General features: G+C 32.3%; 1 protein-coding gene across 1 annotated transcript in view; it reads right to left on the bottom strand.

The window, feature by feature from the left end:
• Nucleotides 1–1704: 1704 nt before the first annotated feature.
• The window catches only part of LOC139482163 (uncharacterized), an 80215-nt gene continuing 59264 nt past the window's right edge, over nucleotides 1705–22655 (bottom strand). Inside the window, exons 43-59 of the mRNA XM_071265864.1 lie at nucleotides 22241–22495; nucleotides 21668–21817; nucleotides 21032–21136; nucleotides 20444–20551; nucleotides 19275–19434; nucleotides 18016–18199; nucleotides 15913–15998; nucleotides 14959–15054; nucleotides 14006–14233; nucleotides 13470–13660; nucleotides 11745–11917; nucleotides 10857–11081; nucleotides 9953–10155; nucleotides 6222–6292; nucleotides 5642–5722; nucleotides 4908–5108; nucleotides 1705–3322 (exon numbers count right to left, since the gene is read on the bottom strand). Coding sequence (XP_071121965.1) covers nucleotides 3275–3322; nucleotides 4908–5108; nucleotides 5642–5722; nucleotides 6222–6292; nucleotides 9953–10155; nucleotides 10857–11081; nucleotides 11745–11917; nucleotides 13470–13660; nucleotides 14006–14233; nucleotides 14959–15054; nucleotides 15913–15998; nucleotides 18016–18199; nucleotides 19275–19434; nucleotides 20444–20551; nucleotides 21032–21136; nucleotides 21668–21817; nucleotides 22241–22495 — 2565 coding nt within the window. The 3' untranslated portion in view covers nucleotides 1705–3274. The remainder of the gene's footprint in view (nucleotides 3323–4907; nucleotides 5109–5641; nucleotides 5723–6221; nucleotides 6293–9952; nucleotides 10156–10856; nucleotides 11082–11744; nucleotides 11918–13469; nucleotides 13661–14005; nucleotides 14234–14958; nucleotides 15055–15912; nucleotides 15999–18015; nucleotides 18200–19274; nucleotides 19435–20443; nucleotides 20552–21031; nucleotides 21137–21667; nucleotides 21818–22240; nucleotides 22496–22655) is intronic.

Raw genomic sequence — 22655 nt, forward strand, 5'->3', positions numbered from 1 at the left:
ATATATTGCAGTCACATAAATTTCGAGGATTCGTGAAGGTAGAGTGCCATACTATCATCATGTAAAAGACATACTGAAATAGCCCATTACTGTATAACAGCCGACTGCATTGAACGTGTAGCCAAAGGCAATATCTTCGGTTAGCTTACTTGTAAGCTGAACCGTGAAATCATTGTTAGGTAAACTATCCTCTTTTAAGAGTAGAATAGTCCGACAGATAACCAATCTATCTGTCTGTTGGACTAAGCTACTTCAAAATGGGGTAGTATACCTGACCTAATATTGACTAAACGGTTCAGCTAAAAAGCAAGCTTACCAAAATAGTACCTTTGCCTACCGTCACACTCAATGATATCGGCTGTAATGGAAACTGTAGATCGACAGTAACTAAGTAAAATATTGCCCCTATCTTCCGAAACCCTCTTTAACTGCGCAATACAGGTATAATTCATTCCCGTCTTTCCACTTCGAAAAAAGACTTAAGAAGACGTGGTATGAGTGCCAATGAGACAATTCTCCACCCAAGTCACAAGTTGTAAAAGTAAACTATTATTATTGGTTTAGCATCAAAGTATGGCCTTCAACACGGAGCCTTGGCTCACACCGATCACCAAACATATTGAATTTATTGGATATGTATATTCGCTTTGAAGATGTATGGATTATTTGCCCTTGAATGAAATTAAACTTCGATTGATCAACTACTAAATTTGTACATAATGCGGGTTCCTCAATTTTTAATTTATTTCGATCACATTCGCCCCATTAATTATTTGTCAAATATCGATGACGTTCTAGTTGATTTTTTCCAACTCAAATGTTTCAGACGAATTAAAAATCGATTCACAATTTACACTTTTGTTTTGTCAGTACCGAGAGTAGTAAAACTAGGTACTTACTTCCCTATAGCAAGGTCCTTTACTTTTTACAATTTTCAACTCAATTTAATTGAATTTCCTTTTGAAAGATATTTAAACTAAAAAATGTAAGTAATAGATAAACACTGAATTCTTTAATGTACAAAATGTACCGGACTTGGTCTTAATTTTTTTTAAACATTTTCTTTTGTCATAAAAAAACCCAGTACTAAAACGAAAATTTAAATAAGAAAAACGTATCAACAGGTTATCTATTTCCATATCATACGTTGAAGAAGGTGACTGCATTCTCAAAGTCATACAATACAGTAGCGTTAATTAAAATTATGATCGATCGATTGTTGTTGTCAGACGCCATTTTCAGCTTTCATGGCTGTATCTTAGCCGCCATTTTTTTCGATATGGAGGGGTTGAAGTACTGAGACGGAACAACCGATCTTTGGTAAGAAATGCGACAATCCTAGTCAGTCAAGTTAGGATAGGAGTAAGTCGAAATATAAACACTGTGATACAACATAATTTTCTTTAAATATTTTATTGTGAAAATATCATGAAGTTAGTGTTTTTATTCTCAAATGTAAATATGATACGTGTGTGTGCCAAAACCTGTCATTTGATTTTAAAAAGGCGTAGAAATTTTATATATTATAAATAGTATTTTATTTCGTATTGTGTATTATATCTATGCATTTTGATAGTCTCTTATAATTCTGTATATAATGGCTCTCATTTTATTTAGTGTTATTTTATATTGTATAAACTTTGTTGAGAGATGAGACTTTAATAAAACATTGAATTGAATTGTATTAATAATTCAAATCAAATCAAATCAAATATTTTATTGTCATATAAACTTTACAGTTTGTGACCAACATAAATTAATACAATAAACACAATAAACATATATACATACATATTAAACATACAAAATATCAACAGCATTAAAATTTATAACAACAAACAAGTTGTTAAGAGTCCCCTGCCCTCAGTTCTAATGACTTTTTCGAGAAGGATCCTAACTTATTTGTTTGTAAAGGCGATGATGGATTTAGTAAATAATGAATTTTTTCTTCTTCATTTAAATTATTAAAGTTATTATTTTCTGTACATATGTGATGAAAAAAGTCATTTCTTAGAGTTTTATTATACTCACAATATAGTAAAAAATGTTTCTCATCCTCTAGTATTTTACATTTATGGCAAAGACGTTCCTCTCTTGGGATTTTAAAATATCTCCCCTTTTCAATCAAGAGGGAGTGATCACTTATTCTAAATTTAGTGATTAATCTCCTTATCTGAAAATTAGATGTATTTAGATAATATTCTAGTTTGTAATCTTTTTTAAGTTTTTTATAGAGAAAAAAATGAAAATAATAACATATATCACAGATAAACAAATAATTAATAACATTCCACCAACATACCCTTTTTTAATGTAATGATATTCTCTAAATGCGTTTGTACATCATATATAAAACAAAAACAGCATTGAACGGATAATTGCCAGTTTGGAATGGATGAAATGACTCAAAGCACTGATTACTTTTTCTACGTAAAATAACACAAAGAAGTGAATGCACAAATAGTTGATTTGCAACCAACTTTGTTCTTTGGGATTCTGCATTTTATTGATTCCATTTTTATCAAATAAATTTCGTATTAAATGAACAGTTTAATAATCACAGCCAAGATGATACACATTTTTACAACACACTTTAAAGTCAAGTAAACTTCTTTGAAGCAGCACAAGACATCGACAGTTGCAAGATATTTCGAGTTGCATCTATACTGTCTTAAAAGTTAAACTCATACCTTTGAGGTTTGATAATTCAAGATCCGAATAGCGAAATACCTTTAGGGAGCTACCATTTGATTTTTATGGAGGGGGGGGGGGGGCTAGGATGAAAAATTTTGTCCTGCGTTTTTTTTTTTAGCTGTAATCTCTGTCCTGCCTTTTTATTTTTCACTCTGTTCGGTCCTGCCTTTTTTTTTTTAGTTTATCCTGACTTTTTTTTTGCAAGTGTCTCATCCTGCCTTTTTTTTTTACTCAAAACTCCTGTCCTGCCTATTTTTTTCAAATTTCATCCTAGCCCTCCCATAAAAATCAAATGGTAGCTCCCTTAAACATACTCTTAAAGTTAACAATGGATTAAAGAACAGTATAAATATATATGCACTTGGCTTCTTGTTTTCAGCGTAAGGCATATCAAGTATAACTAAACACATAACATGTTCCACGTAAAATCCAACTGTCTTGAAATATACGAAAGACCTACTGACAATGTTTTAGGTCAACATACAGAACAGTTTTCGACATATACAGCATGCCGATATCTATAAAGATAATGAATTTTCAATGGTGATTTTAGACTCGGTGTACACATATAACATCTGTTTCAGTTGTTTGGATATGTTAGCCGGAATCTGGAGTAGTCTTGGAAACTCTGTAAAAGAAAGTTAAGATGTTAGAATTGTCTCTTTAAGAAACTTGGCATATTGTATAGTCAGCTGCCTTTTAATTTTTTAAAGACTGTAAGAATGAATCAAGATGTTGTTTGATAATAAACGCCACGTGGACAGATGGCTATGTTATTGTTGTATGTAGACCACTTCGCCTTTTATTCATAATACAACACATAACTAACTATATATTCATTTTGCAATGTTTTTGTGACGGTAGCCTTTCCTAGTGTACTTTGATTAAATATTGAAAAACTAGGAGACGCCGCGAAATCGCGGTATAATTAGGTGTCGAAACAAAGAGTTTCAAATTTCGCGGGCAGTTCGTCGACTAAGCATACACGAAAGCGTATAGTATGAGCCATGCACGGATCGATAACGATCTCCCAATTTTGATATTTTCTGAAACATTGGCGTTTTCTGTCGAAAAAAAGATTGTTTCAAAGGCAAATTTAGTAAGTACAACACACTACATTTATACGACATGTAACAAATATTTCCGACTTTGTATGGTTTTAGATTAGTTGGAGCTCAATGAAATCGGTCTCTTCCTTTAATGGTTTAGATTTTTACTCTATCAAATGGCCTGTCGAATCTTCAGACTGGGATCTGCACTACTATTATACAAAGGAATACTGCATGATGATTTGTAAACAGTCAGTTCAGTTTCTTGTATATTCCTCCATTAATTGTGGAGCACTACCCAAAGGGTATAGTTTTAGTATTGCCAAATAAACAGATGAAAAGGTTAAAATGCAAAAATGTGGTATTTGCCACAAGAAGGCAACACTTATTCCACAAAACCCAAGTATTAAGTTCAAAAGAGACTAAAATGATCATAGGAATATCAAATTCGTAGGTTGATAACAAGTTGACAAAGCAAAAACAAAAAGCAAAAAACTACGAAAAGACAAACAACAATACAATTTTTATTTCATTCAATTGGCCGTTTCAGAATCTAAAGAACTATGAGTAATTTCATTGTTCGTACCCCAAAATGAAAATACCGTCATGTCATTGGTTGAATTTCCATTGTTTATGAAATTTGTAACCAATCACGACGTTTTGGTGTACATTTTTGAAAATATTACCCAGGATGCATTAGATTCTGAAATTACGAATTAACTCATCATAGATACCAGGAATACATTTTGTATATGACGCCAGACTCGCGTTTCGTCTACAAAAGACTCATCAGTGACACTCGAATCCAAAAAAGTTAAAAAGGCCAAATAAAGTACGAAGTTGAAGAGCATTGAGGACTAAAAGTTTTGCCAAATACAGCTAAGGTAATCTATTGCCTGAGGTAGAAAAGCCTTAGTATTTCAAAAATTCAAACGTTTGTAAACAGGTAATTTATAAATATAACCATATCAATGATAATTCATGTCAGCAAAAAAGTGCCGACTACTGGGCTGGTGATACCCTCGGGGAAATAAATCTCTAGCAGCAAATACGCCAAACATGTAACCTAAAAGATGACACCAATACACCCAAGTTTAAAAAGACTTTCATTACTGTGTTCAAACTTTTTAATTGAATGTTTCAAACTCCTCATCTATATCATACCTCTGCAAAAGTGGAATTGCCATGGATATTCGTTACCAAGCTTAGTAAACCATCATTCTGGAGGGTTTGGGAACCTGTTGTTTGATCCATCTTATAGTGCAACTGTCCATACTTATGATATTTTGGATATTTGTCCATAGATGCTAAGAATATATGGTCATCTATCTCGTCCTTAATTATGGCTACACTATAGAATTTAACCTTTTAAAAGAAAGATAAATTTTTCCTAAAACATGTAAGAGCTTTACAGCTATTGATTGTGAATTAATTCGATGTCAATTGAACATATTTCAGTATAAACTCGGCACCACAAAACTGCTGTTAACGTACATTATTTTATTGTACATAATTGTAAAAAAATGTTTTTAAAAAGAACTGTTGACCAATATTAAAGAAGAGATTAACATTAGTCCTTCGTAACATTCAAGTCTTAAACTTTGTCAAATCTCATTGAATAGACCTATTGTTGTTATTACTAAAAGTCTTTGAAACGTAAGACATGAGCAACACCACCAATACTACGAATGAAAAGAGTAACTGTTTACCCTTTCATTCTGTCTAAATTCACCCATGATTTTTTACAGTATCAGAATTGCTTGAAGTTTAGTTTTCTGTGAAAAGTGTTTTGTCTGCAGTTTTTTTCTTTTTTTTCCATTGTGTTGTCAGCCTTGTCTTTTGAAGGATTGTTATTCATCTTATTTTTTAAGTATTAAAAATGATATCATGACGAATACCTCATCAATAAAGCCTTGAAAATAATTGCTGCTGTCCCTTCCAAGGTATAGAAAAATATCAGAGTGGTTACTGTAGGTATCCTGTAAAACAAACCTTTTTTTCTAAACATCTTTTACAAGTTATTTACGATTTTTTAATTTGATTTGAATGTTATTGTTATCCTTTTTCATTTCTTTCCAAAAAAAAAAAAAGCAAAATGCATTTGCAGTGTTTATTTACAATTTAATTTTCACCTCAGCAATGGTTGTTTGTTTATTTCTAATTAGCAAAAAACCCAAACACAAACGGAAATGGAACAATACAGTTATAGTCACTGTTTATTTACAATTAAAATTTCACCTCAGCAGTGGTTACTATTTTAAAGTTCCAATTGAAAAACAAACACCAAAAACAAACGAAAATTGAAAACCACAGTTATAGTCACTGTGGAATGCGCTACATTCATATGCGAAAAAGCTGTTACAAACTTATAATTTCATAACGATGAGACATACTACTCTCTATATATGTATTCAAACATTTTCAAATTAACAAATAACTATGTATCAAAATCAATCACAATATCTACAAAGTATCTACCCAATCAATCGGATGTATACTACTTCCAGACGCCGATAAAACACCATTCAGGTATATTTTCAGAATGTATTCTGAAAAAAAATAATTTATTTGTCAATAAAATATAAAAGGTAAAACTTTATTTGTATCAATTTCAAACTATATGATACATACAGTAAGTCGATAGTGTATAATGAACCAAAGGTTACACATGTTGTTTTGCTTAGCACACACCACTAATTTAAAGGTATCATAAAGTAGGGAGTATGTGCCTGACAGATCAATAAAAAATGCCACACTTTACAATCCATCATGGTTAAGCTTTGCATCAGGTTTGAGGTTATTCGGTTAAATATAAATATATGACAAAAACAGTAAATTCATGGAACATGTGTAGGACTCAGAACCGCGATGGTACTCCGAACCACGATGGTACTCCGAACCACGATGGTCACGGCGATGGTTTACGCTATAGTGCGATGGTTACCACGCTGAAGTGCGATGGTGACATTGTGACGTTAACTTATTGATATTTACGCTGAAGTGCGCTGGTGGTTACGCTGTAGTGCGATGGGCAATCTAAGACTTTGCAAAAGCAAAATGTACATGAGCTGTTTTAATAAAATAACACCATTAAGATTTGACAAAAGTAGCTGGTAGTCTTATTTTATTTAGAAGATGTTTTAAATTCTGTTTAGAACAAAACAAAGACTTTAATTTTTGTTTTAATCTAATTTTTCAAGTCTCCAACTCTCCTTTTAGCACGCAAGAGTATGTAATAATGTGTTATATAGAGAAATATAACAAGTTTCAGCGTGCAGGTTTTAATAATAGAAGTAAGAAGTGTCCATCTCATTTACTTAAATATTATGATAAAACTTAGAAATTGCTCACAACAATTCTTCATCAATTTATATATACCTGATGTCAGAACAGTATCCACGAAGTAAAATACCGACAAGTAAATCTATGCTTGACTAATAGCGAGGCTTGTCAGTTAATTCACGAAAAATAAAGATGAGGATGATACATTGAGAAGTACACGTAGGGTTTAGTCAGGTTAATTTCTGTCCGACATGTTGTAGACAATCAACACTGAAACCATAAAAAAAGAAGACTAGAGCGATGGTGGTCTTTCAAAACAAACAAAAAACATCTCGGGAATAGAACATTATATTAACTTGATATAGCAAAAACATTGAAACATTGCTAATAATAGCATTTTTGTTTTTATTAAATTGCCCACTTAAAATTATGTGACGCTTACGTAAAGATAAATTAAGATTAATATTGAAATTAGTATACTGTATTTATCGTACAAAAAGGTCTGCGGCATAATTCAGAATACTGGTTAGCCCATTTGGTGACCAAGTTCATCTTTCAGCCGCTTTGCTGCCTAAAATATTTAAACATGTTTTTGTAACCTCAACATGTAATGCTATAAACTGTTCGGGACTTGAATCGTTCGTTTCTTTCTTTTTTCCTTACTTTCCCTTGTTAGCAGGAAACCTTCATTTACAAAACCCTATTCTCCTGCCTACGAATCCATGTTGTATTTTGAAAACGTCACATTATTGGCACCTTAGTGAGACCTATATTGACTTATAATTCTGAAATAACATATTTGGACTCATATATAACATATTTCAAAGCTAAAAAAAGAGCTTTGGTTTCTGGAAAAATTGTGGACCCATTTAATTTTATTGACAAGACTTCAATAGAAAACTTGCATCTTGGTTATTGCAAGTTTACCCTTGGCACTAACAATCTGAATCTAACATTGATATATATAGACTAAAAACCTGTGATAATTTAAAACAATTAAAAAATATTAAAAGCTATAATAAACCCCAAATAAAATCATACTACAACAACCTGTTGATGGATAAGTTGAAATCTATTGATGATAAAAGTAAATAATTTTTTTATAAAGGACTTTAGCCAAATCTATTCATCAAACCTTACCTCTCTAACCCAAACTTTGAATTTAGAAAATTAATTACAAAACTTAGAATCAGTGACCATTCATTATTAATTGAAAAAGGAAGGCATTTTAAAATTCCTCGCGAAGAGAGACTTTGCAAAAAATGCAAAGTACTAGATGATGAGAAACATTTCTTCATAAATTGTTCTCATAATTCAAATATTAGATTAACATATTTTAATTGCATTAACAGAGAAAGTAATTCATTTGCTAATCTCACTGACAATGACAAAGTTATATATATACTTAACCCAGCAACACCAACACAAGTGAATAAACTAGGATCCTTTATAAAAAAGTCAATGGAACTGAGGACAGGGGACCCTTTAATATTTACCTGAATTTGTGTATATATATTGAGTTACTTAGTTATTGTCTTTATTTGTTTTTGTTGTTGTTATATGTCACAAACTGTAAAGTTTATATGGCAATAAAACTTTGAATTGAAAAAAAAATTATTCAAACGTCATACACAAAACCATCGCACTTCAGCGAAAGCACCATCGTACTTCAGCGTGGACCATCGCACTTCAGCGTCCCCATCGCACCTCCGAATTCTACACATATATACAAAAATCAATGTATCTGCAAACAGGAACTTAATAAAAGCATTCACTCTCTACAACCAAGCTGATGAACAAACATGACGTCATTCTGCTGATTATGGTACCTGGAAATATTTCCACAAAAATATTTGTTGGACGAAAGGATGAACTAACAAACAAACAACACAATTACATTAAAGCCCCTAGTTTCAGACTGGAACTATTATATAATGTAAATAAGCTGTGGCAGAGTGTCAACTCTCAATCCAAGTTGGAAAGTTAAAAAAGGTAAACAATTATTGGTTATAGTATAGGACGACTTTCAACACGAAGCCTTGGCTCACACCGAACAGCATGCTATAAAGGGCCCCAAATTGAACAGTGTAAAACCATTCAAACAGAAAAATAAACGGTTTAATCTACTGTGGGTTCATTAATATTCATTGGATACTAATTTTCATTGATTCTGTGTGTACAGGATTACCACAAATTTAAATGTTCAACAAATTTCACATTTTCTAAAGGAAAGTATGCAGAAATTGCCAAAACCACGAATTTAAATATCCACGAATATGCAAGCTTTCTTTAATCCACGAAAATTGGTACCCACGAAAAAAATAAAATTCACAGTATACAAAAACAAGAAAAACGAGATACACTATGAACCACACCAACAAACGAAAACCACTAAACAACAGGTTCCAGGCTTATAAGTTTATCATGATTCATGTAGTGTATATTGTATGAAACCTGCATTTCTCATTTCGCCTAAAGAATATAACAATTAATGATGTATTTAAAACACAGTTTAATACATTAATTACCTTTTAAAAAGTGTGACTGATGGGTTAGATATAAAACACTTTATTAAACTTTTGATAATCTGCAGATCAAAAGAATTCAAAAAAAATGTGTAATGTTTGACGGACTGCCATTTTAAAACAAGAATGTGTCCCTAGTACACGAATGACCCATCCGCACTATCATTTTCTATGTTCAGTGGAACGTGAAAGATGGGGGATCTCTAATTTGACATTAAAATTAGAAAGATCATATCATAGGGAACATGTGTACTAAGTGAACGGACAAAAGGACGGACGGACGAACGGACGCACAGACCACAAAACATTATACTAAAATACCCATAAATGGGGCATAAAAATGATTTTGTGACATCATATGACAATAAAGAGATGTGGTCTTCTTATTTCTTACTGTATTACCAGACTCATCATATTGTAGTACCAAGTTAGTCCATACATCAGTACCAATTGTTGCAGTGGTACTTAAAGTGGAATTTCCAAACTGTCCATTTACTTTTAAATTGTCTAACCATAGACATATACTTCGAGATTCAGTACAAAATATTGGCATTGCTGTCAACGGACTACCAGTTTCCACCTTTACCCACAATTCAAATGTAAAACTGAAAAAAATAACCTAATTTAAGTGATATCAACATTATCATTTACTCGAGTAAATGTTCCATTTTCATAATTGCGATAACTATACAGCTCGAGCACATGTACTGGATTACGTTTTCTCCTATTTTAAAATTAGACTTCCTTTTTTTAAATATGAAATGTGTAAACATATTGTTTACCTAATATGGGATGTTCCTAATATACGAAGCTCATACAAACGAAAGAAGAAAGAAGTTTTAATACTATAAACATAATAAACTTGGATATTTTTACAGGTTGTTATTTTTCATATGCTGTTAACTTCGCGATAATTTGCTGCATTGCTATGTCAATTAATATTGTTAGTGTATTCGTTGAACATTGGTGATCTATTGTCGCCTCTTATTTGGTAGTCTTTATCCATTGGTGGCCTTCGGCTGTTGTCTGCTCTATGGTCGGGTTGTTGTCGCTTTGACACATTCACCATTTCCTTTCTCAAATTTATTTAATCTTTGATATAATTTTCTGAAATTAATCGGGGCCTTGAAATAATATATATAACAATCACACGAAAGTTACATTGTATCAAACATTCTACTAGTGTTTCATGTGTTGTGATTATTATTAAATCACGTTATTGGTACTTTCGCTAAAACAGCGCATAAGTTGTCCTTTCTGATCATGTTGGCTTACACTCTTACTACGGAGACCCATATTTACATACCTTTTGTCAATTTTCAGTTGTGTGACGTTTGTTATTGACACATAATTATCTATTCCATTAAATTTCATTGCCATATTCTGTCTATCTATGCAATGTAAATTTATATTGGAAAAAAGTGACATTTGTTGTCCAAATTGGTACACTCCGACTCGTCCTCCTGTAATACGAGTATCGTATATATCTCCACTATCTGCTAACACGGATGTTAAATCGTAAAGCTGGAATCTGAAAATGAAACATTGAAGATAGATAAAAAAGAGTTATGCTGGTTCACAGAGCAAATCAATCTCGATGACAAAAAGTATCAAAAGCACATTCTAGTACAGGAAATCAAACAGTATTCAATAATAGGTAGTGGTCTATGACAGTGGCGGATCCAGGGGGGGGGGGGTTCCGGGGGTGCGCACCCCCCCTTTATTTTTGCCGATCAATGCATTTGTATCGGGACATATGTTTTGCACCCCCCCCCTTTGCCCTGGGTTACCTGGGTTAGCACCCCCCCTTTCGAAAATTCCTGCATCCGCCCCTGTATGAAATATGTATAAACCTAAATCATAACATTTGATACATTAATTTGATAAAAAATTTAAGGCTGCCTTCAACGAATAATTTACCAAGTAACATAAAACCCAATCACCGGTAGAATGTAACAAACCCTTTGACGAGATCCAAGTTTGAATGTTCGAAATTAATGACACAAAAGATCTACATTATTCATTACTATTTTGAACTAATTATTGCAAATGATATGCGGATGACCATATTTCAGAATTTTGTAATCTAAAATACCACAAGTTTAAATGATACCTATAATTTTACCACATTTTTAAAATTAAGCAGAATGTTTAGATTTTTTTTTACATAAACATAGTTGCAAAAGAGTTTTACCTTATTTTTCCGAGATCAGAATTATGGGTTAGAAACCATTTGTACGATGTATAATTACTCCATTGTAACATATTGTCATCATGCCATAACACTGTCGTTTGATTTTCTTTAGAACTGGAATGCCATAGACCATATGCTAAATCAATCCCAGGTCCAGTGTTAGAATCGATAACCTAAGAAATATTTCAATTCAGTTTCACTCCATGAATTCAATAATCATAGACTTGGCAAGATATTAGTAATGACGTTCAGAATCCATAAAAACAAAAATCCCCCCACACACATGTTGTGATTTGAATAAAAATTATATGTTATTATCCATTCGTTTGATGTGTTTGAGTGTTTGATTTTGTCATTTGATTACTGACATTCGGTTTTAAATTTTCCTAGGATTTAGGTATTTTTGTTGTTTTACTTTTTGGTAAACATCTATAGGATTAATGTTTGGTTGCTAAAAATCCATAGGCAAATGTTGTATGCATGTTTAGAACGAGAACTTTACAATAGATTCAATAGTAAGGTCATGTGAATGGAGCCATCTTACATGAATGTCAAGGAAATTTACGCTGCCACTGGGAAATGAGGGTATATTGGGTATGGACACATTTTGCACTACAACAGGCCACCTATGTACCCAAAATTGAATTGTTGCAAAGGTTTAAACGTGAAAGAGCGTGACATTCTCTCTTCACGAAGCATTTGATTTCATATCCCCATTTGGACTGGACGTGGTTGCGTACTCGTACATCCGTCATAGTCAAATTGACACAACAATTTGCCAAGGATTTTACCGCTGGTCAAAAGAAGACATGTATTGGCCATATAGTCAATATGAAAACAATCCAACAATACAATTAAATAATTCAAATTACGGTTTCAATAAACTTTTTATTTTACACATGGAGTTCAGATTCTAATTGTGCAAGGTCTATGAAAGATATAGGAATGGAATTCAAAAGACTGTCAAATGTCAGATCTAGTCTTCTTACAATAACTCTAACAAAGGTCATTACATTGGTATTTAAAAATATTCTAAAAATACGATTCCAACTGACTACAAGAACATGTTTTTCAGTAAACATTCAATAGAGAAGCAAATTATAACGAGTAAATGTGCACCAGCAAACTTCGTAATCCCGCCAAGGTTTAAGTGCCTGTCCCACGTAAGGAGCCTGTTATTCAGGGGGTAAAATCACAAAAATACAATAAACTCCAAGGAAAATTCAAATCGGAAAGTTCCCGTCAAATGACAAAATACAAAGCTCAAGCACATCAAACGAATGGACAAAAACTGTCATATTCCTGAATTGGTAAGGCTTTTTCTTATGTAAAAAATGGCGGATTAAACCTGGTTCATAGCTAGCTAAACTTCTCACTTGTGTGACAGTCGCATACATTTCCATTATATTGACCACGATGTGTGAACAAACCAAACAGACATAATGGTTTAAATCGTCCAAAAAAGGATACCGTCTCTTGCTATATCTATATCAAATTTGTTTCTGTTCATTTTGTGTACATAGATTACACTGTTAGTTTTCTCGTTTTAAGTGTTATACATTTCGAGGCTATTCATAGGTGACTTAATCGCATGTCGAAGGCCGTACGGTGACCAGTTGTTGATAACCTCTATATCGTTTGGTCTTGGATTGAGAGAAGTCGTATTTGCAATCATATCCAATCTTATTATCTTTCAAATATTATATACAAAATAGAATTATGTACCTTTATATTAATTCCTTTAATTCCTGCTTGGTATGTTTTTAAATCAAAGTTGTAGTTCTTGGTTTTCCATGACACCAAATAAAACTTTCGATTGCTGTTGTAACCAAAGACAATACCGACGTAGTTATCTCCAATGTCTGAACGCACATATATTGTTCCACTGTATCTGATTGAACTGTATGATTGCGATCCTAAAATTTAAAAAAATGGAGATCATAAAAAGAGAGGCATATGATTTCAAAAGGACATTCAAACTCGTTTATTGTTGAACACAAACTCAGAATGCCATGATAATTTACCAATGTATTATGTATAATTTACATGTAGTAATTTATTTATAATTTTCATTAACTTTGATTTAAGAACCCTAAGCAATTAAGAATATCAAGATTTTAAGATGTCTTCGCCCTTAAGGTATGCATGCATCAGATGTTATGCAAGGTAGGTGTCTATGTTGGTGGGAATGATTACGATGCAATGTCATTACCAAATAAATTATTACACCATTTAGACACGAAGTAATATCTAGAACTCACCAATTAACATAGAAGGGCCATTTGTATCAGCAAGTTGGTAAATTTCTCTCCCTGCTCCCTTTACCCACCAATGTGCAGCTGTTGTACTATATCCCGGATATAAATCCACCACAAAATAGTTCAGGAAAGATGTTGAGGAAATGGATGGGTTATGTGGACAGGTATCATTGCTATCATCAACACCGTCACCATCAGAATCAACTACACAGTTGTCACCAATAAGGTCGCCTTAAATATATATTCAAATAAAAATGTTTTTTTGTCGGCATTAATTATTTCTCAACAGATAATTTCAGGTAATTTTAGTTCAGTGTTCATAGTTTTGGCTTACGGTTTAGTTCGCTTCCTAGACGTTTGGTTTTGAGTATACTTGATAAAGGTTTTACAAACACGCGTGTTGTTCATTCTGTAATTCATATTTAGTATGATTATTTACCAGTTTGTTAATCTGTCAATGTTTTTGATGATAATGAGTTATCGATATATGTTCACATACTTAAAGTGTTCTACAGTGTTTTTTTGTTTATCAAATTTTGTTTAAATCATACTTTACACATTTCATTTTGATGAGACTTTTCGAGAAAGAAAATCAGACAATAAGTACAAAGCACCCGGACAATACTATAAATGCGTAGTTATTTTGACCAATAGTGTGTTCAATTAGATATTGGATGAAAATTTCTATCCTTACACGTAATAAAGAATCATTATCAAAAATATTTGTTTATTAATTCATGAAATGAAATTTATTTGCACATCTTTATTGCAAAAAGTAAATTATTTATTCTTTTTAGACTATTTACATGTAAGACATATTTACATAGAGAATACATATGGCCAAAATTTTATCAATTAGAGCATAGCTTTCATGTTGAAAAAATTGACAATAAAGTATTTTCAAAGAACAAAAAAGATGTATATCAAGCTATATTTTACTTTAGTCAAAAGCTTACCATTGATGTCTGTTTGTAATGTATTTGCAAAATATGGACAATTGTCTTCTTCATTAATGACTCCATCAGCATCTCTGTCCGTATCACATGCATCTCCTAAAACAATTTAATCCAATAAATCATTCGTACTTTATTTGGCCTTTTTAACTTTTTTGGATTCGAGAGTCACTGGTGAGTCTTTTGTGGACGAAACGCGCGTCTGGCGTATATACTACATTAAGTCCTGGTATCTATGATGAGTTTATTCACGTATAATGTTAAAAGATCTCACAAAACATGTTTAAACTCACAGCATGTTTGTACCTGTCCCACGTCATGAGCCTTTGTTAGTGTTGCTATTTTTAATTTTAGTTCATTTATGTTTTGGAGTATAGTGTGATTTTTCGGCTAATAATTTGTCAGAAAGATGCAAAGGTTTTGCTAGCAAATAGTTGTTGTATGTTTTTCTGAATCGAAATCATGCATTTATATTTAAAGTAATGATAATAAGTAGTAAATAGAGCCAACAGTACTAGTATTTGACCGATATAAATTTCTAAAAACCATTAGGAAGATAAAAATCAAAGTGAAAATAAATCTTACGGAATCGTTTGAACTCTAAAATATAAGTTACAACCAAAACTCAACATACGATTAAAAACTGACAACACCATGACAAAAACGTCCTAAAATAAGTTCTACAAAGAAAACAAAACACGGAATAAAACCAGAAATACCAGAAATCAATGCAGAAAGAAATTCCCCCTAGCTGTTCAGTTTCTGCATTACTTTTGACACCCGTCATCTTGATAATGTAAGTTAAAGGATTGTCGACAGTGTATGCGTTTTGTGTTATAAATGCATCGACTATCATGCGAATCCACACTCAATTCAGATAGTTTACTTTTTTTTAGGGTTCCGAAATCAGTGTCATCCATTTATATTTAAGTAGAAATTGGTATTGTGTTTCCTAACCTGTTCCATCGCTATCCATGTCACTTTGATCCCCATTTTCAACTTCAGGACAATTATCAAGACTATCTAGTCCACCATCTCCGTCTCTGTGAATCGAAACAAAACAAGCATGATCAATAAATTCAATCTGTCCTGATCTTTGAATTTTATCAGCTATCAACTTTTTCTTATGCACTTCAGATCACATTCAATGGAATTTATTTTCCAAGAAATAAAAAAAAGATAGGAAGTGTCAACTAATTTAGTAAATAGACCGTAATGATGGTATCAGATTCAAAACTATTGTTTTGTTTTTTGGCATTCTCATAAAAAATATACGTCCGTTATTGATTTGAAATTATTTGGCGATTATCATTTAAAACAATTGTTGTCGACGGTTATTTTTATTTAAATATGTTGAAGTATCATCAAAAATTGAGCAACCCAGCACATAAAATCCACAATAGCCATATTGTCTTTTTCAAAAACCAAACAGTGAGCTAGCAAAAATACCGAACTCCAAGACAAACCCAAAAGAAAAAGTCTTTTATTAAAGGCCTTTATTCAAACGCTCAAACACATCAAAAGAATGAAGCTTTCATATTCCAGAGTTGGTTCAGGCTTTTCCTTACATGGTGGATTAAACCTAGTTTTATAGCTAGCTTAACCTCTCACTTGTACGACAGTACATATAACACAACATAGAAGTTCAAAGACTAAGCAACACAACCCCGACAAAAACTGGGGGTGATCTCTTGTGCTTCGGAAGTATAAGCAGATCCTTCTCCGCTTGTGGAGTTACAAATCAATACAATTCTGGACACGATTTACGATGGTCATTAAAGATTAGACATCATTAAGTCATTTCGTAGAGACAACAACAACGAAGGCGTTACTAAAGACAATCACTGACGGGGTTCCAATTAGAATGACAGGCAATACTTAATGGCAAATTTTGTCGAAACAATAACAAAAATATAGTTAACACTTTAATGGTTTAAAAAAAATAAATAAATGTATAAATAACTTAACCAGATGCTCCGCAGGGATTGGATTAGCTTTATACGACCGCAGAGGTCGAACCCTGAACAATTGGGGCAAGTATGGACACAACATTCAAGCTTGATACAGCTCTGAATTTGGATTGTGATTAAATAGTTGACACAACATGGTTTCTGACACAGAATGAATGTGGTCTAAGAACTTTGGACATTTACCTTTTATGGTCCAATATCCAAAATCTAAATATATGGTTAGATTCAGCATATCAAAGAACCCCAAGAATTCAATTTTTGATGAAATCAAATAATCTTCAATTTTGGACCCTTATGACCTCAATGTGGACCAATTTGATAACCGGGCCCAAATATTAAAAATCTAAATACATGGTTAGATTTAGCTTATTGAAGAACCCCATATATTCAATTTTTGTTGAAATCAAACAAAAGTTTAATTTTGGACCCCGATTTGGACCAACTTGAAAACTGGGCCCATAATCAAAAATCTATGTACATGTTTAGATTCAGCATATCAAAGAACCCCAACAATTCAATTTTTGTTAAAATCAAATTAATTTTAATTTTGGACCCTTTGGACCATAATGTAGACCAATTTGAAAACGGGACCAAAAATAAGAATCTAAATACATGGTTAGATTTGGCATATTAAAGAACCCCAATAATTCAATTTTTGATGAAATCAAACAAAGTTTAATATTGGACCCTTTGGCCCCTAATTCCTAAACTGTTGGGACCATTTGTGGTCATAAACCTTGTGTTTAAATTTCATAGATTTCTATTTACTAATTCTAAAGTTATTGTGCGACAACCAAGAAAAATGCTTATTTGGGCCCTTTTTGGCCCCTAATTCCTAAACTGTTGGGAACAAAACTCCCAAAATCAATATCAACCTTCCTTTTGTGGTCATTAACCTTGAGTTCAGATTTCATAGATTTCTATTTACTTTTACTAAAGTTATAGTGCGAAAACCAAATGTCTTCGGACGACGACGACGACGACGACGACGACGCCAACGTCATACCAATATACGACCAAATTTTTTTCAATTTTTGCGGTCGTATAAAAAGGGACTTTCTTTTCGTTAAAATGATATGCATAGTTTTACCTATCTTGATGAAGTCCACCAACTGGATTGCATGCATCCCCGACATTGTTCTGGTCTGTATCAGTCTGATTACTATTAGATATACCATGACAATTGTCACAAGCATCACCCAACCCATCTCCATCTGTATCTTCTTGTCCTGCATTTGCCACCAAAGGGCAGTTATCGGAAACATCAGGAATTCCTTGAAAATATAAAAAAAACCAGATTTTAGTTTAAACGTTAGTTCACTTTATGAAATAAAGGAATCTGTATGATTGGCAAATAAAACAAAAAATCCACCAGTGTGCAAATAATGCCAACGATGTACAAAAGTTAAAAAAATAAATGATTCTGCAAAGACAGGTTTAAAAGGCTACAAAATAATTTAAAAAATACCCCAACTAAAACTGAGTTTAAAAATCATTCTGTAAATACAACTTTAAAAGGACCCAAATAATAAAAAAAATTCTAACAAAAACAATAAAAATTTATTAAAAAAATCATTCTGAAAAGATAGCTTGAAAAGGCTCCAAAATAATAATAAAAAAGCACAACAAAAACTAAGTAAAAAAATCATTCAGTAAAGACAGCTCCAAATGGCTCCAAGATAATTAAAAACAGAAAACAACAAATACTAACGGCCTGATTTGTGACAGAACCATATAAGAATATGACAGACATAACGAACGATATGCACTGAATCACAGTCTCCATTTTAGAACAGACAAATGGAGAACTTCACATTTTCATGTCTGAGATATCAAAATCCTTCGCCTAATCTGAAATCACCGAAAAGTCACTATGACCATGAATAAAAACATTTTGGTTTGTAATAATTTTTGTATGAACTATGGTCAGCAACATCTGTTTTATTTCAAAATATGTTTGAGCATTTAATGAAAGATAACCATATACTGATTACAAAAATGGTTTACTTTTATCCATTGCTTTATTGTTTATTTTGAAAGCTAGTTAGTTTGTTTGAAATTAAACATAATTGAAAAGTGTCCTTTATTTACTTCTATGATGTGTAATTTCTGATACAATTAGAAAAATACAAACACTTTATATCTCTTATATTGGGATTGCAATATCAATGTTGATTTTAAAAGCAAAGAAGAATTTTTGACACTTTTTGTCATTTAGCTTATCGTTCTCGGATTTCAAATGTTGTAGTGTTAGCGAGATGACTTGATGAAGGCGAATCCATAAAAATTTCTTCGGTCTAACGACATACGTATAGAGTTATTTTAATTTAACTTCAGTCATGACTTTACCATCATCATCATGGTCTGTATCACAATCATCACCAGTTCCATCTCCGTCTGCATCTAGCTGGTCTGGATTGACATTTGACGGACAGTTATCACATGGATCCCCAACACCGTCACCGTCTGTATCAACTTGGCTAAAACTGTACTTGAACGGGCAGTTATCCTACAATTTTGGATTGTTTGTTAATTGCATTTGTGTGTGGCAAATATTACATTCAAGAAGTGAAACAAATTAACAATAAATACTATAGGTAGGTCCGAGATAAAGGACAGGGAATTTGGATTGTCACTTAAAAGTTGGGGCAAATAAAATATTGATTATGGGAAATTTAAAAGAGGCTACTTGCGGACCTCTCAAAGGCGTACGGAGTGCGTCGGACTATTTCTACACGAGTTATCGAATTTAATGTTCCAAATCTAACCAGACGTGGGTGGGAATTTATTTATCCCACATAAAAAAGAGGACCAACTTTTGCAAAGGAGTTCATGCCAGTCGGACTGAGCAGTCAGAAAAAGATCAAGTGGTCACATTTTTATTTCCATGTCACTCTTGGAGAGATTGAACCAGTTGAAGTTCATACTGTTATGTAAAGTTATGTTGTCATTGCTTTCTGTACACATTTCATTAGGTTTGAAAAATTAGATAAAAGACTTCATTTTAAAGTTCATAAGTCGATTCAGAGAAAACAAATCGGGGTTATAAACTCAAACCGAGGGAAATCGCCGTTATACACTCAAACCGAGGGATGATCATCAACTGTAAGAGGAAAACAACGGAACTACAGAAGCACTGAACTGCAACAAAAACAAACGCCAACATACATAGAAACGATTTGGTACAAGACATTAAAGAAAAAAAGGTGGGTTGAACCTGGTTTTGTGGCTAACCAAACCTTCCGCTTTTATGGTTTTGTTGAAAACACAGCTAAAATGACAACACAATGTGACAGGAACCCAGTACAAATACACACAAGAACACTCAGGCCAAAGACATACATAAATTAATAATATAATAGTAATTACAAGTATCTCCAATCGTTATATTAGTTAAACTACACATATCTTATCTTCAAATTATGTCGACTGTATAATTATCAGAATGCATGCTAAATACTGATTATATAACCTATAAAGAAATAGGTTTTGATTTGTAGTGGAAAATGTTCACTTACGATGCTGTTTATTTTCCCATCATTGTCTTTGTCGTCATCACAATCGTCTCCAGTATTATCGCCATCAACATCTTCCTGTCCAGAGTTTGGTATTGTACGACAATTATCCTGTTAAAGGACATGCATATGATAAAAAACACGTTAAAACCATTGTTTCACAGGTAGTTGAATAAGACAATATTTAGACTATTATTTCTTAGGAGAAAATTTTCAAATTATTGTATAGAAATAATGATAAATCAATAAACTTTTTTTTCAAAACAACACTCATAAAAATAATCCTTAAACTCAAACAATTTCTGTGAAAACGCTTCGATTTATGTTCATATAATCATTATATAATCATATTAGTGATGCATTTCTCTCAAAGCGAATGTAGGTAATGGGCATTTTTCTAATACCATTGTGACATGGCCTTTATCCATTTCCATAGTTTACATATATCGCATATTATTAGATTTAAAATGTATGTTCATTATCAATAACAAAAAGGATCATGATAGCACGGATGAAATATCGTAGGATATAAACTAACTTATGAGATTTGAAAAAAAGTACATTGTATATGAATGCTTATGATATACTAACTCGTTTACATCCCCAGTCAGAACATGATAAAGATACATCCGGATGTCCATCTAAATCTGTATCTATTCCACAATGTCTTCCGTTTCCACTATAACCAATTGGACACTAAATAGAATAATACATAAAGATTCTATTCTTTTTCTCCAACTTTATTCATACACTGTTTGTGGTTCCAATTTTGTAGATAGATTGAGGAAAAGAAGTGAACCATACGAATATTGATAAACAACAAAATAATTGAATATGTTGAATGAGTATTCATTTTATAAACAACTTGCATATCCGTTGTACCTTGAGGTTGCAATGTGAACATAAGTGACTTTTTATTTTTACTTTCAATGAAAATAACAATATGAATTGTTCATCGTTAATTAACCGTTGAGGTATACTTAAAATAAGGTTTGTTCGAACCGTCAAAACACCCTTTTTCTTAGTTTTCGTTTCACGTTTCCTTTAAAATACAGTATTGTAGTTATCAAATGGTTATTTTATCGGAGTTTATCGGATCCTCATATATTTATAGATTTGTAAAATTCATATATTGTAATTCATTTGCTTAACAAACTGTAATCAATCTTAATGTAGCATTGACATGGTAGAATACAAATTGTTCTTTTTTATCATTAGTGTACATACTTCGCAGTTATACTCTTTTGGTCTAAGATAAGTACATGTTGCAGTCGACGCACACTTGTGTTGTCCTGTCTGACAATAGTTTGTAGAATAACAGACAATGTTTGGTATACCAGTATAGCCCTCTCCACAGTTTCCACAATAATAGCTCCCCTTTAATAACACAGGATATAAGGATATAATATGTATCAAATGACAAAAGTTCGCATCGGTCACTTATTAATAAACAGTCTTTTTCAAATAGATGTCTGATACTGGTAATTGTTCTATACCATACCGAAAGTGAATATAAATTGATAAATGAAAAGACTAGAATATTTTCCATTAAAGATAATTTCGATTGAAAAATGTAAAGAAAAAGAGAATCTGGAGATATATATCTCTATCAAAACGCGGATCCTTTAAAATTTGGAATATACAAACCACTAAACATACAATCACATGTTTGCTACGGTTAAATAAATTAAAAAAATAAATAAATAAGTATACAAGTGAAAGAATAAAAAAACCCGTTTGAATATATGTCCTATGATTTTAATTAAATTCTTTATTTCTTTCTATAAAACAATATCTTACTATAGTATTAACACATGGGGCATTAGAATCACATCCACCATTATCAGTTTGACATTCGTCAAGGTCATAACACATCTGATCTTGTGTAGGAGAAAGGACTTCATTGTGTAACTCAAACACACGGACGGTATTGTTTATGGACAAGCCATCCTCGTATGTACCACTGTGATATCCTCGTGGACACGCCAAACACTGGTACCCTGGTGCAGTATTTAAGCAGGCAGAGTTATTCCAACAAGGTTTATATAGAGAACACTGTAATAGAAATATTATAATGGCAAATTAAGTCATATGCATAATAGACAAATACTTACATCATCAACGATGTCAATGGAAATAGTTTTGACAATTCAAAATAATTGTGGTGTTAAAATCCAATATTTTTGGTGATTGAAACATTTTATAGATTTTTGTA

The sequence above is a fragment of the Mytilus edulis genome, chromosome 7 (assembly GCF_963676685.1).
Source record: "Mytilus edulis chromosome 7, xbMytEdul2.2, whole genome shotgun sequence".
NCBI classification, from domain to species: domain Eukaryota; kingdom Metazoa; phylum Mollusca; class Bivalvia; order Mytilida; family Mytilidae; genus Mytilus; species Mytilus edulis.